This window comes from Carlito syrichta, unplaced genomic scaffold (genome assembly GCF_000164805.1).
Source record: "Carlito syrichta isolate Samal-C Ts95f unplaced genomic scaffold, Tarsius_syrichta-2.0.1 Scaffold85569, whole genome shotgun sequence".
Taxonomy (NCBI): Eukaryota; Metazoa; Chordata; class Mammalia; order Primates; family Tarsiidae; genus Carlito; species Carlito syrichta.
Window position 1 is genome coordinate 25,137 of NW_007029665.1, and position 23,934 is coordinate 49,070.

At 50.7% G+C, this 23,934-nt stretch overlaps 2 protein-coding genes across 2 annotated transcripts in view; one reads left to right on the forward strand and one right to left on the reverse strand.

The window, feature by feature from the left end:
• The window catches only part of USP35 (ubiquitin specific peptidase 35), a 24,986-nt gene extending 20,117 nt beyond the window's left edge, over positions 1-4,869 (forward strand). The window contains exons 8-10 of the mRNA XM_021711797.1: positions 700-806; positions 1,308-2,592; positions 3,618-4,869. Coding sequence (XP_021567472.1) covers positions 700-806; positions 1,308-2,592; positions 3,618-3,785 — 1,560 coding nt within the window. The 3' untranslated portion in view covers positions 3,786-4,869. The remainder of the gene's footprint in view (positions 1-699; positions 807-1,307; positions 2,593-3,617) is intronic.
• A 4,554-nt stretch (positions 4,870-9,423) lies between these two features.
• The window catches only part of GAB2 (GRB2 associated binding protein 2), a 61,807-nt gene continuing 47,296 nt past the window's right edge, over positions 9,424-23,934 (reverse strand). The window contains exons 3-9 of the mRNA XM_008056988.2: positions 15,875-16,461; positions 14,200-14,294; positions 12,787-13,051; positions 11,892-11,982; positions 11,462-11,564; positions 10,874-10,999; positions 9,424-9,985 (exon numbers count right to left, since the gene is read on the reverse strand). Of these exons, the coding sequence (XP_008055179.1) occupies positions 9,842-9,985; positions 10,874-10,999; positions 11,462-11,564; positions 11,892-11,982; positions 12,787-13,051; positions 14,200-14,294; positions 15,875-16,461 (1,411 nt within the window). The 3' untranslated portion in view covers positions 9,424-9,841. The remainder of the gene's footprint in view (positions 9,986-10,873; positions 11,000-11,461; positions 11,565-11,891; positions 11,983-12,786; positions 13,052-14,199; positions 14,295-15,874; positions 16,462-23,934) is intronic.

The following is a 23,934-nucleotide window of genomic DNA, read 5'->3' on the forward strand; positions in this document are numbered from 1 at the left end:
GCGGGTCTCGAACCCGCGGGCTCAGGCAGTCCACTCACCTCAGCCTCCCAAAGGCGCGGAGTTACAGGCTGAGCCACCGAGCCCGGCTAAGGGCCGCTCTTTACGGCCCCCCCCAACACTGTTGCTTTGGAGATTAAGATTCCAACACACAGTTGTGTGGTTTCATTCATCTGCTATCACTTGTGAGCACCCACCTGGCCAGGCACCCTGAGGGCTGCTGAGGGTACGGTGGTGAGCAATACAGACATGTCTGCCCTCGTGGAATGTAAAGCCCCGAGCCAGAGATTATGCAGGGCCCTGTGTGGGGGGGGGCACAGATGAAGAAGCCATGGTCTCTGGCTCGTGGAGGGAGGGAAAGGTTAGTGCTTAAGGAGGAGGCGACACTGTATCTGGGACTCCTCTTGACAGAGGAGAGAGAAGAGCAGTGAGCTGAGCCATGGAGACAAAGTATGAGGTGTCAGGGAAGAGCAGATTCCAGAAGATCATTTCTCTCCTTGAACCCGATGCCCTGCTCAGAGGCTGCATGGACGTGTGGGATGGGAGGATCAGCGACAGCTAGGAAGGGGGAGGACTTCAGTGAGGCGGCCGAGGAGTCTTAGGCAGAGAGTACCAGACAGACCCTCGGCCCTAGCACAGCGCAGAGCTGGGTGGCGAGTAGCCTCCTGTTCCCGACCCCATCTTTTACCTACTTCATCCTAGCGGCCGGCCATTTCTCCAGAGAATTTCCTCTCTGCATCCTGGACACCCTGGTTCAGCCCCGGCACCCAGCAGGACTGCTCAGAGTACCTGAAGTATCTGCTGGATCGGTAAGGAGGTCCAGGACCCTGGGCTCTACGTGGGGGCTCCAGGCCTGGGGAAGTTTCCTGTATCTCTGAGCTGTGTTGCATCTTCCTGGAAATGGGAGTGTTGCCTTGAGCTTACGGAAAGCTCGGAGAAGGGGGGTGTGCTGTACGGGTGGGGCTGAGTGTGAGAGGTGTTTGGAGATGCTGAACCAGATGGTGGCCTCTGGGAGGCCATCGCGGGCACACTGGGTTGTGCACACTGGGTTGTGTTGGGCTGAGTGCGTCTTCATCGCTCCCCTGGGGGCCCGTGTATATAGATCCGGCGTGTCTTTCTGAAGCCTGTGCATGGGGGAGTGTGGCGTGTGTGCTGTCTGTGGGCATGTGCAGATGTGCCAGTGTGCATTCTCCTGCGTGGGTGTCTGCCTTGGTATATGGCCAGCTGTGCCAGGAGGACCGACATGGCCGAGGCAAGTGTGCCAGGGAGGACCCCTGTGTGTATATGTGCACCCTCTGCTCTCCACCCAGGCTGCATGAAGAAGAGAAGACGGGGACAAGAATCTGCCAGAAGCTCAAGCAGTCTAGCTTGCCCTCCCCGCCCGAGGAGCCCCCTGGCCTGAGTGCCACCTCTGTGGAGAAGATGTTCGGAGGCCGGATCGTGACTCGGATATGCTGCCTCCGCTGCCTCAATGTCTCCTGCCGGGAGGAGGCCTTCACGGACCTCTCTCTCGCCTTTCCTCCCCCTGAGCGTTGTCGCCGCCGCCGCCTGGGCTCTGTGATGCTCCCTGCAGAGGACATCAGAGCCCGGGAGCTCCTGCTGCTGGCCCAAGCCCCAGTGCCAAGCAGGGCGGGCCCTCGGAGGCAGAGGAAACACTGCATCACAGGGGATGCGCCCCCCACCGGCCTGGACATCGGAGGCCTGGACTCCCAGGGAGCTGGGGGGCAGAGCAGTCTGGAAGAGAAGGTGGAGAGGGAGGAGGAGAGTGCGGAGGAGGAAGGAGGGAAGAAAGAGGAGGAGGAGGAAAGCCCCAGAGAGGAAGAAGGGAAGGAGAAAGAGGTGGAGGAGGAGGAGGAGAAGGCAGAGAAAGAGAAGGAAAAGGAGACTGAGAAGGAGAAGGAAGAGGACATCCTGGGCTCAGAGACCCACAGGGATGCTGCCGTCCCCGCTGGGGAGCAGATGTGTGGCCCCGAGGGCTCCCGCTCTGTCCTGGACCTGGTCAACTATTTCCTGTCCCCCGAGAGGCTGACAGCAGAGAACCGCTACTACTGTGAGTCATGCGCCTCCTTGCAGGACGCCGAGAAGGTGGTGGAGCTGAGCCAGGGCCCGCGCTACCTCATCCTCACGCTGCTGCGCTTCTCCTTCGACCTGCGCACCATGCGGCGCCGCAAGATTCTGGACGACGTCGCCATCCCCCTGCTGCTCCGCCTGCCGCTGGCTGGGGGCCGGGGCCAGGCTTATGACCTCTGCAGTGTCGTGGTGCACTCTGGAGTGTCCTCGGAGAGTGGTCACTACTACTGCTATGCCCGCGAGGGCGCTGCCCGCCCAGCCCCGTCCCTGGGAACTGCCGACAGGCTGGAACCCGAGAACCAGTGGTACCTGTTCAACGACACTCGGGTGTCCTTCTCTTCCTTCGAGTCTGTGAGCAATGTCACCTCCTTCTTCCCCAAGGACACGGCCTATGTGCTCTTTTACCGGCAGCGGCCCGGGGAGGGGCCTGAGGCCATGTCGGGCTCTCCCAGAGTCCGGGCAGAGCCTACCCTCCACAAGGACCTGATGGAAGCCATTTCCAAAGACAACATCCTTTACCTGCAGGTGAGCGGACCCATGGGGTCTTTGATCTGGTGGAGGGGTCTGGTCCCAGCCCAACCACTGGCTTAGATAAGATACTTCTCTGAGTCTCATCTTTAAAGAGAAAATCCATTCGTCCATCCCTCAGTGCTGGCAATATACTGGTGGCCCACACAGACACAATCCCTGACTTCAGATGAGCAGACATTAAATAATTCTGTGGTCATTTAATAAGTGTGCTGAAGTAGTGACACGGGGTTCTGGGCAAGTGAACAGTCGAGCATGAGTGAGTAGAGGATGCTTCTGGGAGATCCTGGGGCCCGCCCTGCCCCTGTTGGACCTCCTATGAAACCGTGCCTGATGTCACACTTGAGCCAAGGGTAGTGTCAATATACTTAGCAACTGGAACAGCAAAGACTCTGACTAGTGGGCTGGGAACTAGTCATAGACAATTGGAGCAGTCATGCTGGGGCTTGTGGAGACTGGTGCCTGGAGTCAGTTTTTGCGTGGGGCAGGTGCGCCTTGGGTAGGGGCACCAGGCCTGTTTTTACATTCTACCAGGTGGAAGCAAGGCCAGTGGTGAAGAGCGTGTAAGGCTGACCTCGTTCAGCAGGGGGAAGCACTTTTTCCTAGGCAGAGTCTGTTCCTCATGCCTTGAGAGGTTCAGAAAGCCTGCCAGAGGCTCCCGTGTGACGTGACCCTTGAAGTCCCCAGGCCTCCGACGTCCTGGTACCACATCAGGCCCTGGTCAGCTAGTCACAGGCTAGTATAAATGAGTTCCTTTCCTCCAAGAGACTGCAGTTCTTGCGAGGAGCAGAGATTTTGCAGCCTAGACCTAGGGCGGAAGGGTGGGACCACTCCACCCATCCTGTCCCTGAGCTGGGACACCACGAAGACAAAGCTGTGGTTTCTGTGTTCTGGCCCTGGGCACTCAAAGGAGGTGCTGAGAAGTGTTATGCTGGGTGGAGCTGGGGGAGGCAGTGCAGGGAAGACTCTGGCTCTAGGATCTGAGCTTGAAGCTTCCTCCCTGCCCTCGTGTGTGTTCCCAGGAGCAGGAGAAGGAGGCTCGGAGCCGGGCAGCCTACATTTCTGCACTCCCTGCGTCTCCACACTGGGGGCGGGGCTTTGACGAAGACAAGGATGAGGACGAAGGATCTCCAGGTGGCTGCAACCCTGCAGGTGGCACTGGTGGCGACTTCCACAGACTGGTCTTCTAATGTGAACCCACCCAGCCTGCTCCCTCCTGAGGGGCACCACAGCCAACCTCAGGGGAGGCCTGGACCTCTTCTCAGGAGGAAAACCCAGGGCCCGGCAGAGCTGCTCTGCCAGATGGGGTCTGAGGGAGGCTGTGGAGGCAGCCCAGCCCTGCAGTAGGCCCTTCGGAGGGCAGGACGGCTGGAGAGGGAGCGTCTGGGATGTCAGTCCACAGCCTGAAGGGTACATACACAGAGACCCTCAGATTTGGAGGTGAGGCCCAAGCTCCGTGAATTGGGCATCAGGCCCTGATTCCAGGGTCAGTGCCGTTAAGATTTTACACCCAAGTGTCCTGGTTAACCTGAAGCAACTTAGATGACACACCTGGGCTTGGGCTGCATCCCTCCCAACAGGCTCCCCGTTACACTTTCAGGATCAGGGCTGGGCCTCAGTGCTGACGTCTCACCACCAAGCAGCATATCCCCCCTCCCAGCTCCTTTCAGACAACTGTTGCTCTAGAGTATACAAAGCACAGCAGGATCCAAGCCCTTGCACAAAAAGAAGGGGCTGTGGGCCCCCTCTGGCCATCCTCTTTCTCCAAGGGGGTTTCAGAGACTAGGTACTGGGGTTCTGCACCAGTGTGCTTTCGCGAGCAGAGCAGGTGGGAAGCGGCATGGTGCAGATCAGAGGCAAAGCCCCTTGCCGGTCGGCCCAGCTCCTCCTGCCTGTCTCCCTCCCCCCTACCCAGCGCAGATGCACAGAGGGGAGGACGACCCTTCCCCCGCCCTTGCCTTCTTCCCTAGCCTGCCTCAGTGCCTGAAATGCCACCGTTTGCAGCCCCCTTCTGGTGAAAGTGGAGTTCGATTTTACCGCGAAGATGCGTGTGTCCTCTCGAGGCTGTCTGTTTTGGGGAAGCTGGCTGGCCCCGCTCCTCCAATCAGGCGCCAGCAGAGCTGCCAGCATGCCGCCAGAGGGCTGGGTGGAGAGTCTGGTGAAGCGCGGATGTTGACCTCATCGTGCCCTGACACTGCTGTAGCCCCTTTTAAATGGAGAGGAGAGACCTGTGTTGCAAACGGAAATAAAACTAGGTTCTCTGAAGCCTTTAAAGATGTCGTTCCTTCCTGAGTGGATGTGATGTCTGCTGTACCATCTGGGCAGCCTGATGGTGATCCAGGCTCCTTACTGGTGAGCGGAGTCCCCACCTCAGTAACTTGTGAGACACAGCACCAAGGTGAGAGCACTGTCTAAAGAGAGGTGCAGACTTGACTAGTGCGGGATCTGGGGAGGATGCAGAGGGCAAGAGCCCTGCGGTATGGACAGAATGGGAGGCAAGCACGGGCTGAGGGAAGGTGCGGAGGCTGGAGAATATCTGAGGGAACGTGCCTGTCAGGTGACTTTTCAGACCTCAAGAACTCAGACCTGTGGCTACTACCTTCTTCCCCTCGGAGAAGCTGTGTAGGAAGCGGGGGTTATGGCTTCTCCTGGGCTAGACTTGGCATGGGCCAGGGGCCAGTTGAGAGGCAGCTCCTGGGCTCCAGAGCCTGCCCCCAGCTCCTTTCCCTGGTCCCATTGCATCCTTGGAGCTGGACAGCTGTGGCTGCATGTGCAGGGTCCCCTTTCCACCAGGCCTGCCCGGCCCCTTGGGAGAACAAAGAAGGGGAAGGCAGTAACAGAGGCGCACCAAGGACCTGTCCAGGGTCTTCAAGGGCTACCTGCTGTGCTGTAGGAGAGTGGAGTTTTGGCCCAGAAGCACAGACTCAAGATGTCAGACCTACGGGATCGGTGGAAGGGGGCCAGTGGACATGGTAACACTGAGACCGAGTGAGGCCCAGAATCCATGCCTAGATTCCCTTTTGGGGGCACCTTCTAAGACCTGGCAGATGCTGGCACGGTCTCCAACTCACAGATCAGAAAGCCAGATCTGAGGTAAACCGCACGCATTCTTGCTTCCGCCAAGGAAAGTACCCAATTATTTCCTGTGAAAATGGAGCAGACTGGCACATCGGCCTCCCTGGGATTATTTGCGAAATTATCTTCTTGTCAAGAGTGTGTGGAAGTCCACACGTGGCAACATTGGGCCTCAGTCTTGCCCCCAAGGTGGGCTCCTCCCCCCGGCCCCTACAGACAAGGACTCCAGCAACCCACTCCAGGTCATTTCTAATGGACTTTATTGTCACCTTGCTCCAACACCACTGTAAAAAGGGACCTGCAAGCTCCAGGCCTGTACCATGTGTCACCACAGCAAAAACATGACCCCCTTGAACATGTTCCCACCCCACCCCCAGACCTACCCACAGGATAAATATGTGTTACAAATTTTTTTTAAAAAGAAAACAGAATAAATTAATAACTTAAGTGATTAGGCACCAAGAGTGATTTGAAAAACTAAATGTCAATTTCAAATGGTAACATGACAAGAACTTACAACTGGGCTTCTTCTAACCCATTTTCTCTTTCTGACAAACAATTCTGTGTGAAATAATTCTAAATTTCAAGACACTAGTAGCCAGCAAATACACGAGAACGCAAATCACCCTCAATGGCAGCCTCACTCTCCAGTGGGCCCCCTCAGCAGGTGGCCCACCATGGTCCTAGGCCCCAGAGAGCTGGTCCTCACTCCTGAGGACAGCCTCGCTACCCCACATTTTTCAGATGAAGTCCTAGCCAGGAGAAGGACGTGCTTATTTCCCCCTTGATCTGCACTCTTCCGGAGCTCTGTCAAAGAGGTGGGGGTAGAGTGGGAGGCAGACGCCACATTACAGGGCTGAGACTAGCCCCGTGACAGGTAAAGGGACCAAAGGGCAGACGAGCTGAGTCCATGCTCCAAATACTTCAGAATGGTTGTGCTTTTGTCCTAGGAATGGGGCCTACTTTAATGGTTGAAATGGATTAATTACCAAAATCAAGCTAGGGAGAGGACAGGGTATGGGTGCTGCCATCCCTGCTGGTCCAGATCCTCGAGAGAGAAGTCATGGAGTAGGGAGTTCCCCTGAAGCAGTGGAACATCAGCTGTAGGACCTCAGATTATGTAATCCAACCATCCATTTCACAGATGACACCCATTTCACAAATCAAGGACCTAAGGAGACACCATCTCCCTCTCTTCTCATTGTTCCCACTCAACTAACTTTGCAGGGGTGGAGCTGGGAGTGGGTGAAGAAGGCTCCCTGGTAAGCCCCCGTGGGACAAGCCCTTGTGTGAGTTCTGCTGAGTGAGAAGGCACCGCCAACTCTGGGGTCTCAGTCTTGGCCAGGCTGCCAGGAGAGGTGAACTTTGACCGAAGGACAGGCCAAAGGACCAGTTTTTAAAACTGAGTTGACTCTTCCATTGCTGGGGGGTGGAGGGGCCAGGTACATGCTAGACATGGCTGCAGCTTGGGCCTTGTGAGCCAGGCTGATTTTCTCTCATCCATTTTTCCCTCTCTGCCCCTACACTTCTACCCTAAGGGTTTTGCTAGTTGTAGGAGCCAAGGGCCAGAAGGAGGCTTCCTAGGAGATTAGATTTGAATACCTCTGTCTCTGGAGACGCATCATCGCACACTCAGAAAATGCTAACATTTTCGTGGGAGGATGCCAAAAAGGCTGTGAACTGAGGGCATCAATACCTGGGCCCACTTATCTCCTGCTTGGGGTACCAGTTAAAAGCTCTGCCATATGGGATCCCTCGTAATGGGCCTTAAAGGGGCACAGTCAGGGCTGGGCAGAGTGAACCAGCATCCTGCAAACTCTGCTCAGTGTAACCATAGTCACCACTACCATCTCACCTTGGTGAAACACCAGGCAGAGCCCCAGCACTTCTGAGTGGCTAGACCCCTACCCCCTAAGGGCTTTTGTTCCCAAGACACTAGGCCCCCTTCCAAGTCTCTCCTTCTTCTTCCACTGGACTCATGCCCTGTCCTCCTTGCCTGTAAAAATCTGACCTGTCTTCCCCTAAGGCCTATCTCAGGCACCCCCTTTTCCTAGAACCCACCTTTCCTGATCTCTACCCGACTTCTGCCTCTGGCACCAATTTCCCTGAGAAGCAGTCTTCACTTCCTCTGTATTTCATCAACATTTTAAGTCTCTCCCTCTCTCATGGCCATCACCACTGTTTCATGTCCTTGTCCTTTTTCTCACTGATTGAGACTGTCTCAAGTCCAGGGACAAGGTCTGATTAATCCCTGTGTCCTTGGGGCCTAAGGCCAGGGCCTGGCCACAGCAGCGTTGAGTTGACTTGAACTAATGCCAGGAGGAGAGGGGATACTGCTGAGAAAATAACTTCTCCCAGGATGGGACTCAGAGAAACCAGGCCGTCGGTCTGGGGAAATGTGTGTGCACACAGGAGCTGAAAGAGGAATAGGAGCCAATCCCAGCAAACATGGTGGGAAGTCATTATTTTGGAGGAAGAAGGTCTGTCCACCCCCAGGATAGGATGAAACATCTGGTCTGCCTTATTGCCTCTGAAGCTCTTGAAAATTTGGTCAAGAACTTTCACCATAAAAAAAATTCAGATCCCTCCTACTTAAGCTTAGGAAAGAGAGCCTGGGTGATGCCCTACCATCTGTCCCTGCTGACTGGACACCCCTTCAAGCCATGGGAGGAGAAGATGGGTTTCTCCCCTCAGTGTAGCCAAGTTTGAGTCCAACATGGCACCTGGAGTGCTAGGGAGCAACAGAGGGTGAGGTGAGTGAGAAGACACTCTGGACCTGGCACCAGGTCAGACTTGCTCCTGCTGGGACTTGGCTCAATGGCAGAGGCCATCAGCCTCACTCTGTGTGGTCCTCTAGGCCTGGCTCTGCCCTGTTCTCTCCCTTGTCCTGCCTGACATCCTCCAGCCCTTGTGTCACACTGCCACACTCACCTCCACGCACACTGCTCCCCTCACATGATGCAGCCTCCATCACTTTCTATTCCACCCTGCATCCCCAAGTGCTGCCTCAGGCACCCCTAGATCGTTTCGATGTGTCTCCCACTTGCCTTACCCTGCCTTACATCCCATCAGGCTACCTCTGCGCTCTCCCCTGCCATGCAGAAACGTACTTGCTGCACCACCCGTGCACTACCCTGTGCCTGTTCTCTCTCAGTCCCTGCATCTCCTCACTCACACCACACTCCCTCTCATAGCGTCCCCATCCCTCAGCCCTACTCCATGCTGGCATCCCCCAAGCTTGGAGAGGGCTTGGGGCAGAGGAGTGTTCAGGCAGGGTGGGGGGCCCTCCAGGGGAGCTGGGGAAGAGGGCTACCCTCTGGCCCAGAGTGGCATCACTAAAGAGCAGCAGAGTAGGCCTGCAGCTCTGGAGTTCTGGGGACCCTGACCTTGAAGTAACCTTGTCCCTTGATCTCCTGAGCTCCACCTGCAACCTGCTCCCAGTTGCCTGTCATCAGTTCCCTTCCTTTTGTTCCTCATGCTCTGCCTCTCCATCCCACAGCAGCTGCCTCATCATGGACTCAAATGGAAAGGGAAAGGATCACCTGCAGGTATCAACTGCCCTTCTGCATTTGGGGATGGAAGTTGCTTGCCCCTCAAGACCGCTTTTGGCCTTCCTTCTTGACTATTTCATCTTGTGGTGGCCTTGCCTCTCCCCTGATGAGAAAAACAGGGATGAGAACATTCAAATCCATTTGGTCTGCTGGTTCTTGGCTCCCTGGGTCGATGAGACGACTTGCCTTCTGGGATTGAAGGAGAGGTAGCCCAGTGGCTGGAGGGAAGTGGGCTAAGGGCTGTGACCCAACGTGAGGTGTGGAATCTGGCTCAGAGCCCCAACCCTCCCTCCACATGTCTGGTAGATAGGTCCAAAGGACAGAAAGAGGCTGAAGGATGCTTTCTGGCAATAGCTCCTAACTAAGGTGGGTGGAGGCATGGCCATTACTGATAAAAATCACAGGTGGGCCCGAATGGGCAGAGGAGGTGCCTCAATCAGGCCCTAACCTCCCAGGGGAAGGGTTCAGGGTCCCTGATGTCAAATGCTTTGAAGGCTGAGAGAGGCAGAGTGGAGAGGTGGTGAGTGAAGGGAACTAGGAGAGGAGGGGGAGGGGAGAGGGGAAGGGCCAGCTGTGGAGACACTGCCTCCTGGCCCCTCCAGGGCCTGGTGGCCCTCTCGTCACAGCTTGGCACCCTTGGAAGGTTCCGAGGACTGCCGCACATCTGTCCACTCCTGCATGGTGTTCTGCAGGGCCTGGGTCTTCTCCTTGTCCACCTGAACATAGTCCACCTTCTCGTCAGAAGTGACAGATGAAGTAGATGGCTGAGGGGACAGAGTGGGAAAGTGGGAGAAGCTGTGAGTTGCCAGGAAGGTGGGAGGAGGAAAAGGAGACTGGGATCTTCCTGAGCATTCTCAAGGGCAGACGGGTGCTTCTGCCAGTCCCTGTGACAAGCCCCAGGAGTCCATCTTTCTTTTCTGAATGTGGGCCTTAAAGCCTGATCTCCAAGCTAACAACAGCCGCTGCCAGCCCTTCTTACTTCCCAGTTCCTAGGAGGACCCAGGCCCCTCCTTGGCCGTGGTGGATGGGTCTAGCCTTTATCTCCAGCTCTACCCATCTCCTTCTAGTCACTCATCCAGGGGAAGGAATTTGCTGGGTGCCAGTAAGTATCAGCCACAGGGGACTCAGTGGGTCCTCATAGTCACCCCACAAGAAAGAGCAGCATGGAGACGGAGCTCCCTACCCTGGTGTCTAGGCTGGTTAGCTGTATGTACTTTCTAGGCAGGCTTTCCTAGGCCTGCAAGTCCCTTTCAGAGGCCACTGTATCAGAGGCAGGGCTTTGGAACCCACCAGACAGTTCTCTTCAAGTAAGAGCCCAGGCCCAGGGGGCAGGATCCCCAAGTCTTAGATCTGTCACTGATTCACTTTGTAACCTTAAGATCAGACCTCTCTGCACTCACCTGGCCATCTCTACAATAAAGGGGATGGGCCGACTGATGAGGGTCCACTGAGGGCACGTGTGCTCTGAGAGAAGGCTGGGACTTTAGGACCCAGATTGGAGCACTATGGCTAGAGTAGAGCCCTAAAAGCTGGGTGCTGGAGGGGAAGGGAGGAGGTCGAGTGCTGCTGAGAGTTGAAGGCCCCTGGCCTCCCTGACCTCTCTCCCGGGCCCCTGAGAGCTCTGACTGGCCCCCCACCTCCACCCCAGGCACCTTGCGGTGGGGGCTTGGAGAGCTTGGTTGGAAGTCCAGGGCCAGGTAATCGACGCTGCCGGTGCTCTTCTTAGGGGCTGGACTGTTGGTGCCGCTGGGAATGGGAGAGGCAGACACTGGGTTTTGCTATCACAAGGAGAAAAAACTGTTGGTGAGTTGAGGAGACAGACTGACCCATCCCTCAGAAAAACACAGCTCTGGGAGTAAGAGCTATTAGTTCCCTGAGCCATGCACCATCTGAGGGACTTCTCATTTTAATTCTCACAAAAATCCTGTGATGTAGGTAGGTTACTGTTCATATTGTTTAAAACAAAGATAAATGTCATAGTCATGAGAGACAGCCAGGCCCCTTTGCTTTTGAAGATTGATTCTTCCTGGGGGCAGGGCCCATGTCTTCCTTATATCTAGTGACAACTTCCACTGCTTGATACACGTGTGCTCAAGAAGGACTTATAGCAGGAAACTAAATCCCAAATAATGCGAGGCATCCCTGGGCTAGGTCAGTTAGCCAAGCCGGGAAGTGGGGAACCGAGCCCTGGGCCCCAGGGGACGCTGACAGGAGTCATGCAGTGACCCCGAAGGACTCACCATGGGGACGTAGTTCTCTTCGCTGTCTCCCGAGTCTGTGCTGGTGATGCTCTGTGTAGAGATGGGGCGGCAGTACTGGGAGGAGCTGGAGGTGAAGGTGTGGCTGTCATGGGAAGGAGACAGTCAGCGTGGGGGAGGCTTTGTGGCTGCTGCCATGTTTTTATGCTCCAGCTGGGCTCTAACTCTTACACACTCAGACCCTGGCCATCAGGGCATCACACTCCATCAGATTAAGATCTGATACAGGGTGGGGATAATTATTCCCCTTCAGAGCTGAGGAAACCAAGCCCCAAGAGACCAAAAGTCACAGTCAGCTAATGATTACATCAGTATCAGAGCCAGCTGCTCTGGCCCCCAGGCCAGCAGCCCTCCCACTCAGGTCCCCTAGCAGCCCGACTCCAAGCTCCCACTCCCCTACACAGACACTCACTTGGCCCTAGACCAAGACTTGGTGATAGGTGACTTGAAGGGGAGCTCATCAATGACGGTGTTGTTTCTCAGGTCAAGTGGTGTTGGCTTTGCTGGAGCAGGAACAGAAAGTCCAGTAATCAGCCAGTGATAATAATGCCACACATACATACACTTAGACATACCACACAAACATGTTTATAAGGACCTCCCCATTCCAGTTTTACACAGGGAAACTGAGGCTCAGCAAAGTCATATAATCTTTGCCTATGTTGACAGGCCTTGAAGGCATGTCTTCAGATACCAAGTTACATATTCTCTCTGCTGTATTTATGATAACCATAGTTTCAGAATCTAAAATGGGGACACATGATGACAACAGACTTTTCTCTCTAGATTTATGACTTTATACAAAAACAAGAGACCATATTCAAAGCGGAGATGGTCACCACGACTACTCACTGCTGCTCCTGAAGAGACAGTGAAGCTCTCTGAAGGGTTCACTTTCACGTGCTAAGACCTGAATTCCCTGTTGGCCTGACCCACAGGGGGCTTTCCTTGCTTGGTTATCCTACTCCTTCCTTTAAGTCCCTGCTGCTGACAAGGCCAGCAGAATGAGACAGTGGCAGGCCTGGAACTTGAACTCCAGCACTTTTTCCTGGTCTACATCACAGGGCCCAAAGTTAACTTTACTGAACACCTGCTGCGTACTATACTAGATAAACTCCTTGGAAACACACCTGGGAGTCAGGATTTACTATTCCAGTTTCACAGATGGGAAAACTGAGGCTCAGGGTATTCACATAATTTGCCCAAAGTCACACACCCCCAAACCCTAGATCCACCTGATCCCTAAGCAATGTAAATAGTTCCTGGATAATGTCCAGATATGGGACAGGGAAAAGAGTGGACCCTACCTTTCCGATCAGGTTTGAGGTTGCGGTTGACAGGCGGTGGCTGGATTTCACTTCCTCGGCTGGGGCCTCGGTGTATAGGAAGCGTTGTGGATGGGTAGCCAAGCGCATCAAAATGATGGGGCCCTGGGCTCATGGGAATGTAGACACTCTGGGAATTATCACCTGCTCGCTCCGTGGCCAGCAGGGTGGAGGAACCTGGGTTCATGGGCACGTAGTTGTCTTCAGAATTGGTGCTGTCTGATCGGCCCACAGCTGTTTTCCCTGGCTAGGGAGAGGGAGAGTGAAGGAAATACAGTTGTCACTAGCAAGAAGAAACAAGTAGGGGGTAAGGATTTATACATAAGGCAAGAAACATCTTGACTGTGTTAGCTATACTTTGAAGCTATAAGGGAGACCTTGGGAAGACCAAATAAAGCAGAGTGGGAAACAGGAAGAAATGAGGTCTGTGGGTCCCTTCCAGCTTTCACACCCTTTGGGGTTCATCTATAATTTGTGATAAACCTAGATTATAAAATATCCTTGGCAGCTGGGTCCACTTGGCTTTCTGGATGCCTGACTGAGGCTGAGGGTAGCACAGGCTATGGACTGTGTAGGTTTGGTTCAGGACCTGCTTTTTATTCCAAGTCCAGACTCACCATTGGCACATCAATATCTTAGGCCCTGATCAAGGCAAGGAGCGTATAAGGAATCTTGGCCCTGGAAGATGAGGTCTGGGGCTGCCAATTGTCCTTCCCAGCCCAGCTTTCAGGGTGCCTACCATAGGCACCTAGGTGACCACCACACTGTAGTCAGAGCTGCTACAGAGTTGTGTGGTGCAGTAACCCTGACTGTAGCCTTCCACCATCTCCTGCTCTATCTCTCCAGACATACAACTAAGTTGCTTCTGTCTTGGTTACCTAACTTTCACTGTCTTTTCAGGGGGCCTGAAGCCAGGCCCTGGTCTACTTGCCCGATACCTGTGGTAAGCCCCTTCTGGAGGGCAGCCAAGGATCCTATACTCAAGCCATAATTCTGACTCCTGGAATTCTGCCACCTGGGCTGACTCTGAGCACCACCCTTGCCTGCAATCTCACAATGCAGCATCCCTCCTCCAGGTGAGACTTTGTGGGTCAGGTGCTGCCTTAGATCCACCACCCCAGAGTCTGGGTCTACTGCATTCTCAAAGCTCTCTGCTTACCCACAGGGTTGGTGAGCCTTGGAATGCAGTCTACCTAAGTATAAACATTCCTCCCAGACTAGGATATCTGCACCTTACTTGCCCAAGAACTCAACCCAGGATTCTGAACTGAGACAAGAACCCAGGCAGGGCCCTAAGAGGGGGCTGTCATCACTCTTCTGGGCTGTGCTTTTAGTTCCACGGGGTGTGGCCTTTTACCTTCTCAAGCTGAGGACCCCAGGTTAGATGGCACTCACCAGGAAAGAACTGACTCCCTCATTCATGGACTCAGCAGACCGGCCTGCACTCTCTCCACCACGCTGGGGATACTCGTAGGTCTCACAGGAAGAAGCTATGACAGAGGGAGGAAGAGGAGCCATACACACTCACGGTTGATCTATGTGTTGACACTTCTCCAAACCCCCTCACCAGTGTTGCGCAGGTTCTTACTGATACTCCAGAAGATTCTACTCTTAACTCCAAATGATAAGGTATCATTCCTTCTAACACATCACTCTCTAGTTCAAAAATTCCTCCTGGGCTTCTAGAGCTAGCTCCAATAGCATGTGCAGACAACTCCCTGACTACTTCTGCCCTCACTTAGGCGCCCCTCCTTTGACTGCTATCATTCCTACCATCTGTTCCAATCACTCCAGCTGTCACTTCTATGGATACTATAGTAACAATACTTGTACTAATTGATACATGCTGGTTTTATTTTCCCAACTAGACTTGAGCTCTGAGGGCAGGAACATGTTTTATGTATGTCTTTATTATAATCTCAGTTCCAAAGCATAGGGTGACTGCTCTCACTGTCAATGGACTGAAAGACTGCAAAGAGTTCTAAACCAGGAGCCAGGACCCCAGGGTCTGAGTCTCATCTCTGGCACTGATGACTTTGCAACCCTGAGTAAGTCTCTTAACTACCACAGGTCTCATGTTGAAATGGAGACAGTGAAGGTCTGTCTCACCAAACTCTCTGCCTGGCTTAAACAACAGGCGGGATAAGAAAAGGCTTTGTAGGCCAGGCGCGGTGGCTCACGCGTATAATCCCAGCAATTCGGGAGGCCGAGGTATGAGGATTGCCTGAGCTCACAGGTTCAAGACCAGCCTGAGCAACTTGGCGAGACCTCATCTCTACCATAAATATAAAAATTAGCTAGGTATGGTGGTGTGTGCCTGTAGTTCCAGCTACTTGGAAGGCTGAGGCAGAAGGATCACCTGAGCCTAGCAGGTCAAGGCTGCAGTGACCATGAGCATGCCACTGTATTCCAGCCTGAGTGACAGAGACTCTAACTCGGGGGAAAAAGAAAAGAAAAGAAAAGAAAAGGCTTTGCAAGCTATAAAGCAAGATGCAAAAGGAATTAATATTGTTCTATTTTTTCGTCAAACTGAGGAGGTTATATGCAGAGCTAGTGGAAAACAAAATAATAATAGAATTTAGATACTTAAAGTAAAAGTTCAGACTTCAACCAAAGAGACTCAAGTGTGGTTTATATTCTGAAAATCTCATTTTGTTTTAATAGTCTATTAGTCTATATAGGTTTGGCCCCAGTTTGGCCTATTCTTCTAAATTTATTTTTTAAGTCTTTGGTTTGAAGTATAAATGAATAAAATACTATGATTTGTGCTTTTAAACCTGTAATATGTTGTACTGTGGTTAACCAATAATGTTCTAGTTCCTTTAACAGACTATCCACTTCTCCAGGGCAGTGTCTGTTACACCCTTGCCATTCTGGGATCTACTAATAGCCTCCAGCGCTGGAGGACCAACTGGTAAGGGATCTGGGTAGAAGATGCCTAAATTCACACAAGTGGCCTGGGTGGTTCTTAAGTCTCCCTTGGACATGCATGACCAAGGACCGGCCAACTACTGAGAACCCCTGTGCTACCTCCTCCTCCCTGCAGGGCTTGGTAAGGGCTTATACTGACCTCGGTGAAGTCGGCTGTTGTCCATTGCGGGGAGCGTATTGCGTCTGGGGATGGTGGCAGCGACAGATCTGCTGTTTTCACTGAGTGGAGGTCTCTGTTGAGGGCTGCCCCATCGAGGTGTTTCTGCCTGACTTGGTTTGGGGGGCCGGGGTGGGGGAGCTATGGCTGAGTCCCCAGGAGTGGCCACGGCCATGGTATTGTGGTTCTTGTCCAGAGTGAATGTCCTAGGGATTTGGTAGGCTGAGAGCGGAGTGGCCGGAACATCCATATTGTCTATCAGGAGGTCCCCAAACTCCCGGCACAGGGTGTTGCTGGGCGTCTTGAAGGTGTACACATCCTCATTATCTGTCTCAGAGCCTGTGAGGCTGCCCTTGGTGTGGCCATGCGCGGCCAGGCTCCGGGGGAGGTCATAGGTACTGTCTCTAAATTCTGTATTGTGCCGGCTTGGCTTGGGAAGGCTATAGAAGCCATGGACTTGACCACTGACCCCGTTAACACAGTGTCCATTGCCCTGGGCAAGTTTTTGTACGGCTGTGTCGCTCCTCATGAGAAACGAGGCCCTAGTGCCCTGAGAGAAGCTGGCACTCCTAAAAGAGAGAAAGAAGAGAAGGAGCAGGAGGGTTAGAGAAGCCAAGGACTACCCCCCAGGAGGCAGTCTGATGCTAAAAGCCCCATGCAGCTAGTTGGTGTGGAGAAAACACAGAGGTAGACGTCAGGCAGACCTGAGGATTTGCCATTTACCTGTGTGACTTTGAGCAAGTTTATGGCATCCGCAAAATGGTGACTAAAGACATACTTTGAAGGGTTTTTTTTTTTTTTTGAGTCCAAGTCTCACTCTGTTGCCCAGGCTGGAGTGCAGTGGCACGCTCCCGGCCACTGCAGCCTTGACCTGCTGGGCTCAGGCGATCCATCTACTTCAGCCTTCCAAGTAGCTGGAACCACAGGCATGAGTGCCACCACGCCTGGCTGATTTTTACATTTTTATTGTAGAGACGAGGTCTCACCATGTTGCTCAGGACAGTCTCGAACCCCTGAGCTCAGGCAATCCTCTCACCTCCACTTCCCAAAGTGCTAGGATTACAGGCATGAGGCACTGCACCCAGCTTAAAAATTCTTATTTTTAATTTTTTTTTTTTTCAGTAGAAGTCACATTCTGTCACCCAGACTGGTGCATTAATGGCTACCACAGCCTCCACCTGCTGGGCTCAGGTGACCTGCTTCCACTTCAGCCTTCCTAGTAGCAGGAACTACAGGTGCGTGCCACCACGCTCGGCTAATTCTTTTATTTATTATAGAGACGAGGTCTTGCCATGTTGCCCAGGTTGGTCTCAAACCTGTGGGCTCAGGCAATCCTCTTGTCTCTGCTTCCCAAAGTGCTGGGATTACAGGTGTAAGCCACCATGCCTGGCCAAAGGTTGTTTAGAAATTAGCCTCTAGTATGTCTAGAATATACAGGGGATGCCAAAAAAAAAGTAAACACATTTTAAGAGATGTTCACCGTAATCAGAAATGTCTGTACACTGATGGTAACCACTTTGAACACCTCTTGTAATTGCAGAAGTCAAATATGACTTGTTCCATCTTTTGCTATCAGTATATATTGAATAGTACAATTTTAATACAGTTTTTTCCTTTCATAAATGTATATTTTTTGAGCACTCTCTGTAGATGTTTAATCATGTCAACTTTCATCCCTCCCTGCATCTCCAAATGGCTGTGATTAGTCTTACCCCGTCTACCCCAAAAAAGGTATCAACAAGTCAGTTATATCATCTACTTGTTCATTGTTTTTAAGCACCACAGAATACACACATTTGAATACAAAGGCTGTGAGATAGTGGAAAGAACTTTTAAGCTGATGTCAGAATAAGCTAGTCATTTTCTCTCTCTGAGTCTGTTGTGCCATTGTAAAATAAACTAGTTCAAGGGTGTTGATGTTGTGAATTATAAAGAAGTATTCAAGCTGGGCTCGGTGGCTCAGCCTGTAATCCCATGCTTTGAGAGGCTGAGGTGAGTGGACTGCCTGAGCCCGCGGGTTTGAGATCCGCCTGGGCAACTTGGCGAGACCTCATCTCTACAATAAATCAAAAAAATTAGCCGGACGTGGTGGCGCATGCCTGTAGTTCCAGCTACTTGGAAGGCTGAGGTGAAAGGATTGCTGGAGCCCAGCAGGTCGAGGTTGCAGTGGCCGGGAGCAGCCATTGTACTCCAGTTTGGGCAACAGAGTGAGACTCCAACTCAAAAAAAAAAATAAAAAAAAAGAAGCATTCAATGTGAGCTACAGGTTTATTTTCTATCATGAATTGCTGTTAGTTGAGAGGCATTTGGAGGAGGAAATATATCTTTCTAGAAATCTAGAAGTCTATAGGAAGAGTAATTTCCTGTTTGGGAACTATATTCAGGATAGACAAAGTTTTGCTTATTTTTAAAAATGTAGGTTTTGGGAAATAAGGCAAGCAGTAAAAAAGAGAGATTTGTGTTAGGTTCCAGTACCGCCACTAATATGCTCTGTGAGTGCCACCAAGTTTCCCTCTCTCAGGAGTGACCTAGTGTGTCTGGTTCTGAAGCTCTGTAAGCCTTTGGCTCTACAAGACTGGTTTTCTTTTTTTTGAGTGGGAGTCTTACTCTGTCACCCAGGCTGGAGTTCAGTGGCACGCTCTTGGCCACCACAGCTGTGACCTGTTGGGCTCAGGTGATTCTTCTGCCTCAGCCTTCCAAGTAGCTGGAGCCACAGGTGTAGCCACCATACCCAGATAAGTTATTGATGTACAGTAGAGATGAGGTCTCGCCAAGTTGTCCAGGTTGGTCTTGAATCTCTGGGCTCAGGCAATCCTCTTACCTCTACCTCTCAAAGTGCTGGCATTACAGGCATGAGTCACCGCACCCAGCACAAGACTGGTTTTCAAACTGGGGGTCTATGTTCTGTGTAGGTGCTTTGGGAAATTGGAGGGTGAGGTTCTGAGCAAATGGGGGATCCAGGTCTGCTTCTTTAGCTTTTACATTATGATTCTTCATAGGATTTTACTAGGGGAAAAAAGTAAGAATCAATCCTTTATAGCAGTGCTCCTCAGCCTTTTGGAGGCTATAGGCAGCTTTAAGAATCTGGTAAAAAGCTCTTAAAGCATCTCACCAGAAGAGATAACTCTCGTATACACATATATGGGGGAGTATATACATAACTCTGAGGCCTATCCCTGGGGCACTTTTGCCTTACAGAGGCTTTCTCAGCTCACGGGGAACTTGTTATTTATAGGTGTGGCCACCAGATGGTGGTAGAAAATAGGGTCCAGGAGCTCAGAAAGCAGAAAAGAACAGGTGTGTAAGCCAGGCTCCCTCCTATGTAAACTGCACCCTGGATGGCTGGAAGTTCAAATTCAGTCCCCAAACCTTCACCAGTGCTGTTTGCTCCCTGGGCCTCTGCATGCCTTATCCCTTTCTATTCCATTCCACAAACATAACCAAGCCAACAGTCATGGGCCTAGATAATTGACCATCCAGTAGTGATAACATAGTGCGTAGGGAAAACGACAGGGTAGCTGGTGGTAGACACAAGATGTTCACATTTGTGTTTGGTGCCTTTCATTTCGTCTTTTGGAATGTCCAGTTCTCTGCTGGATGCCTCCATCTGGATTTACTCATTTAACAAACATTTACTGATGTCCTACTTTCCATCTGGGCCAGGCACAATGGATATAGAGATGCCACCTGTTCTGCGGGGCTGGGGAGGGGGTGATGTCACAGTAGTGAAGTAGATAACATGTATCACTCACCATATCATTGTAATCAAGTGGGGATGGGTAGGTGGCTGCAGATGCATCTGTACTAACCCTCCTGCTGGTGGTGGCAGACGATGTCAGGGAAGGCTCCTTAAGATGTTACATCTAAGTGAGTCTGGAAGGATGAACTGCCTACTGATATTTACTTTCCTAACTTCCCAGCTTAAACATTTTCAACACAGCCTCAAAGCTTTTAGGACTAAGCCCAAACTCCTAAGCTTATTCCAACACATTTCTCCAATATTTTCTCCACAGTTCCCCTTTCCTCTCAGGATCCACTCACACTTTGCAGTATTCCCAGCACGACCCACTTAGTCAAGCCTCTGGGCTTTGTTGTGTTTGGAAGGCTTCTTATTTCAATCTGGCAAGCTCCGACTCCATTTATTCTTCAAATTCAGCTCAAATGACACTTTTTTTTTAAGAGACAGGGTCTTACACTATCATCCAGGTTGGAGTGCAGTGGTACTGCAGCCTCAAACTCCTGGGCTCAAAGGACCTCTCAAGTAGCTGGGACTATGGGCATGCATCACCAAGCTTAGCTAATTTTCTTTTCTTTTCTTTTTTTTTTTTGAGTTGGAGTTTCATTCTGTCACCCAGACTGGAGTGCAGTGGCCGCTCCCGGCCACTGCAGCCTCGACCTGCTGGGCTCCGGATCCTTCCTTCCCAGCCTTCCAAGTAGCTGGAACTACAGGTGCGCACTACCATGCCCAGCTAATTTTTTTGATTTATTGTAGAGATGAGGTGTTGCCTGCCCAGGCGGGTCTCGAACCCGCAGGCTCAGGCAATCCACTCACCTCAACCTCCCAAAGGTGCGGGATTACAGGCTGAGCCACCAAGCCCGGCTAATTTTCAAATGACACATCTCTTAAAGCTACTTCTTGCATCCTCTACCTCTAGGCATAATCTATCACTTGCTAACCTTTGCTCTTGGACAGGTAGAAACTGTCATCTATATCACATCATTGTTGTTTCCTCCAACAGACTATGATTTCCATGAGGAAGAACTGTGTCCTACTCATTTTTCTCTGCTCAGCACCCAGATTAGTGCTTGTCACATAGTAAATAATACATAAATGTTTGTTGAATGAATAAGCAAATAAACAAATGAATAAAGGAAAATGTGGTGCTGCCATCCCTTTTCCTGAGCTTGGCCCAACCCTTTGGTTTGGTTTGATCAGCAGATCAAAACTCTTCCTCATTAGAATCCACTAGCTTTTGTCCCAACCTCTTCCTACCCCAGCATCCTCTTCTCTAGTTCACAGAACTACTTTCTCAAGTACTACTTAAACAAGTCCCACATAGTCAAACTCCAGCCCTGGGCTTGCATTATTCACTTCTCTCTAGAAAGCTTCCTTGATGCATCAAAATCTTACACAAAGTCCAAAAGAGGTCTTTTTGCTCTACAAAGGTATTATAGGTCCCTAATTCTCCTTTTCACTTCAGTCATTTCTTCCTCTACGTTCCCACAGCACTCTGTGCTTCTGTCATAACATTCACCTTACTCTGCCTATGTTAGGTCTATGTCTTTCTACTTCTCTCAGACCATGTGATTCTAGAACACAGAGGGCCATATCCTGTACCTAGGTACAGTGCCTGGAATAGGAGAAGCAATACTGATGCATGCTGAGAGAGACTCATCATTACTTCAGTACTCACGTAAGAGGAATGGAATAAGGAAGAGAAACTTACCCAAAGTTATATACTCAGAGAGTAAGAGAGTTTGTCCTAGCAACCAGGTCTCTCCAACTCCTTGCTCAAACCATGCTACAGTGTGCTCCCTTTGGGCAAGAATTAAGAGGGAATTCCGAGTACTCAGGAATCCTGTGTGCTCTACTACTTTCATGAAAATCTTAATTGAGGCCTGTGTTACTATGATGACATGAGTTGCTTTTGTGGGATGGATGCCTGAAAGCAGTGGATTTGGAGAGATTTTTCTCTTCCAGGTCTGGAGGCTTACAGAAGCCTCATAAAATAGGCATGATACTGTACCATGTATATCACATGTGATATCACTTTAAATTCTCATAACAGTTCTGAGAAACACTTATTATCCTCACATATCAGATGAGAAAAACAGTAAATGGCAGAGTTGGTACAGGAAGATCCTTAAACACAAGTGTGTAGGGGAGCTACCTGAAAGCAGAAAGAAGATACTCCCTCAAACCAGCAGCTCAAAGTCTTTCTCAGTCCCATACCTGCTGGCTACTCCTGAGGTTGCTGGTATTATACCATCTCTCTCCTGACTTTTAGAAATGGTTTCCTAATTTTCTAGCTACTTCATGTTGTACTTGTTCTTTTGCACAGTTTCATGTAATTTTCTATACTATCCTATGCCATGATTTTACTTTTTTCTACTTCACTAGACACTATAAACCTTAATGATGAAGGGCCCCACTTTGATTTTTTTTTTTTTTTTTGAGTTGGAGTTTCACTTTGTCACCCAGACTGGAGTGCAGTGGCCGCTCCCGGCCACCGCAGCCTCGACCTGCTGGGCTCCAGCGATCCTTCCGCCTCAGCCTTCCCAGTAGCCGGAATTACAGGCATGCGCTACCATGCCCGGCTGATTTTTTGATTTATTGTAGAGACGAGGTCTCGCTGCCCAGGCGGGTCTCGAACCCGCGGGCTCAGGCCATCCACTCACCTCAGCCTCCCGAAGACGCGGGATTACAGGCTGAGCCACCGAGCCAGGCCCCACTTTGATTTTTAATGGGTACATTCCCACTTAAGGGAAACCTAACATACAAATGCTTGTAAGTAGATAAGCCATCGTTTAGAGTTCTGACACTGCCACTGGCAACCTTAAGAGGTCATCTGAATTATTCTCTTGCATTTGACCCATTCCAAGTGGATCCTTTCTATGAGGGAAGAAAATTCAGAAGAATGCCACCATCTTTAAGAGATGAGATGATCTTGGTATCGCAAACCCTCTGGCTGCAATTCTGAGAAAACTCTGTGGTTACAGAGCAAAGTGTATATGTGAAACTAAAAGTTGTATGTTCTACCTTTGGTCAATCAAAGCCTCTGGGTGATTGAGTCAGGGAAGCCTTGGAGAAGATTGATAATGGATAAATTCTCTGCTGACATTTCTAATTTTACCTTTCATCCACCATCTTTCTATAGAATACTGCTGCAGGGTCAATGATAGTTTCATTCTGGAATCTCATCAATGAAATTTCACTCCCCCAACCCAGAATTACGGCTTTTCAGGGCGTGTGACTCACATCAATGTATTGCCTGTTATAGGTTTAACAGCCTTCTTGAAATAAGAAAGACAGACACTGGCCAGAATCTGGAATGAAGCACCAAAGGTTGAATGGGGAAAATAAATCCAGTGAAACTAATTTGTCTTCAAAGACAAAATGAACTCTGCTTGTCTTGATACTGCCAGTTCAAAATTCTTTCCATTGGTAATAGATACTTTTCTGAATAGTTACTTTAGCTCAGTGGAAGACCTCAGTTTTGAGAACTGCAGGTATTTTAGCAGGAATATTTATTATCTAATACTTGAAGGAAGAGCAGTGGCTATTATTGTGGTAAAAGTAATGATAAATATGTAATTCATAGTTTTATCTTTAAGGTACTTTTATTGTACCTTCATATCGGGTTTCTCCATAAATGAAAAAAGGAGTAGACAGAAGGCTGGTATTACTAGCCTCAGTAATCCAAATATTTATGTCTAGTCTATGCTAGGCGGAGATGAATGAGCTGATTTTCTCTATAGTCACTACTCAAAAGTAACCTTATAAGATTACTTTGGAGATCATATGAGGTAACTAACGTAAAAGTGTGAACATAATTCCTTTTTTCTGGAACAGTTAATATGTAACACGAGTGTCAGAGGCAAAGCAAGATTAAAGCCCATTCACACGCTAACCAACAATTGGCATTGTTAGTCTTATTTTAGTCATTTCAGTGGAGATGAGGCAGAATCTCACTGAGATTTTCATTTGTATTCCCCAGATATTGATCATTCGGTCATGTGTGTATTGGTCATTCCTATATTGTTTTTTGGTGAAGTATCAGTTCAAATATTTTGCCCATTTAAAAAAATTGGACGCTGGGCTCGGTGGCTCAGCCTGTAATCCCGCGCCTTTGGGAGGCTGAGGTGAGTGGTTTGCCCAGCCTGCGGGTTCGAGACCCACCTGGGCAGCGAGACCTCATCTCTATAATAAATCAAAAAATCAGTCAGGCGTGGTAGCGCATGCCTGTAGTTCCAGCTACTTGGAAGGCTGAGGCGGAAGGATCGCCGGAGCCCAGCAGGTCGAGGCTGTGGTGGCCGGGAGT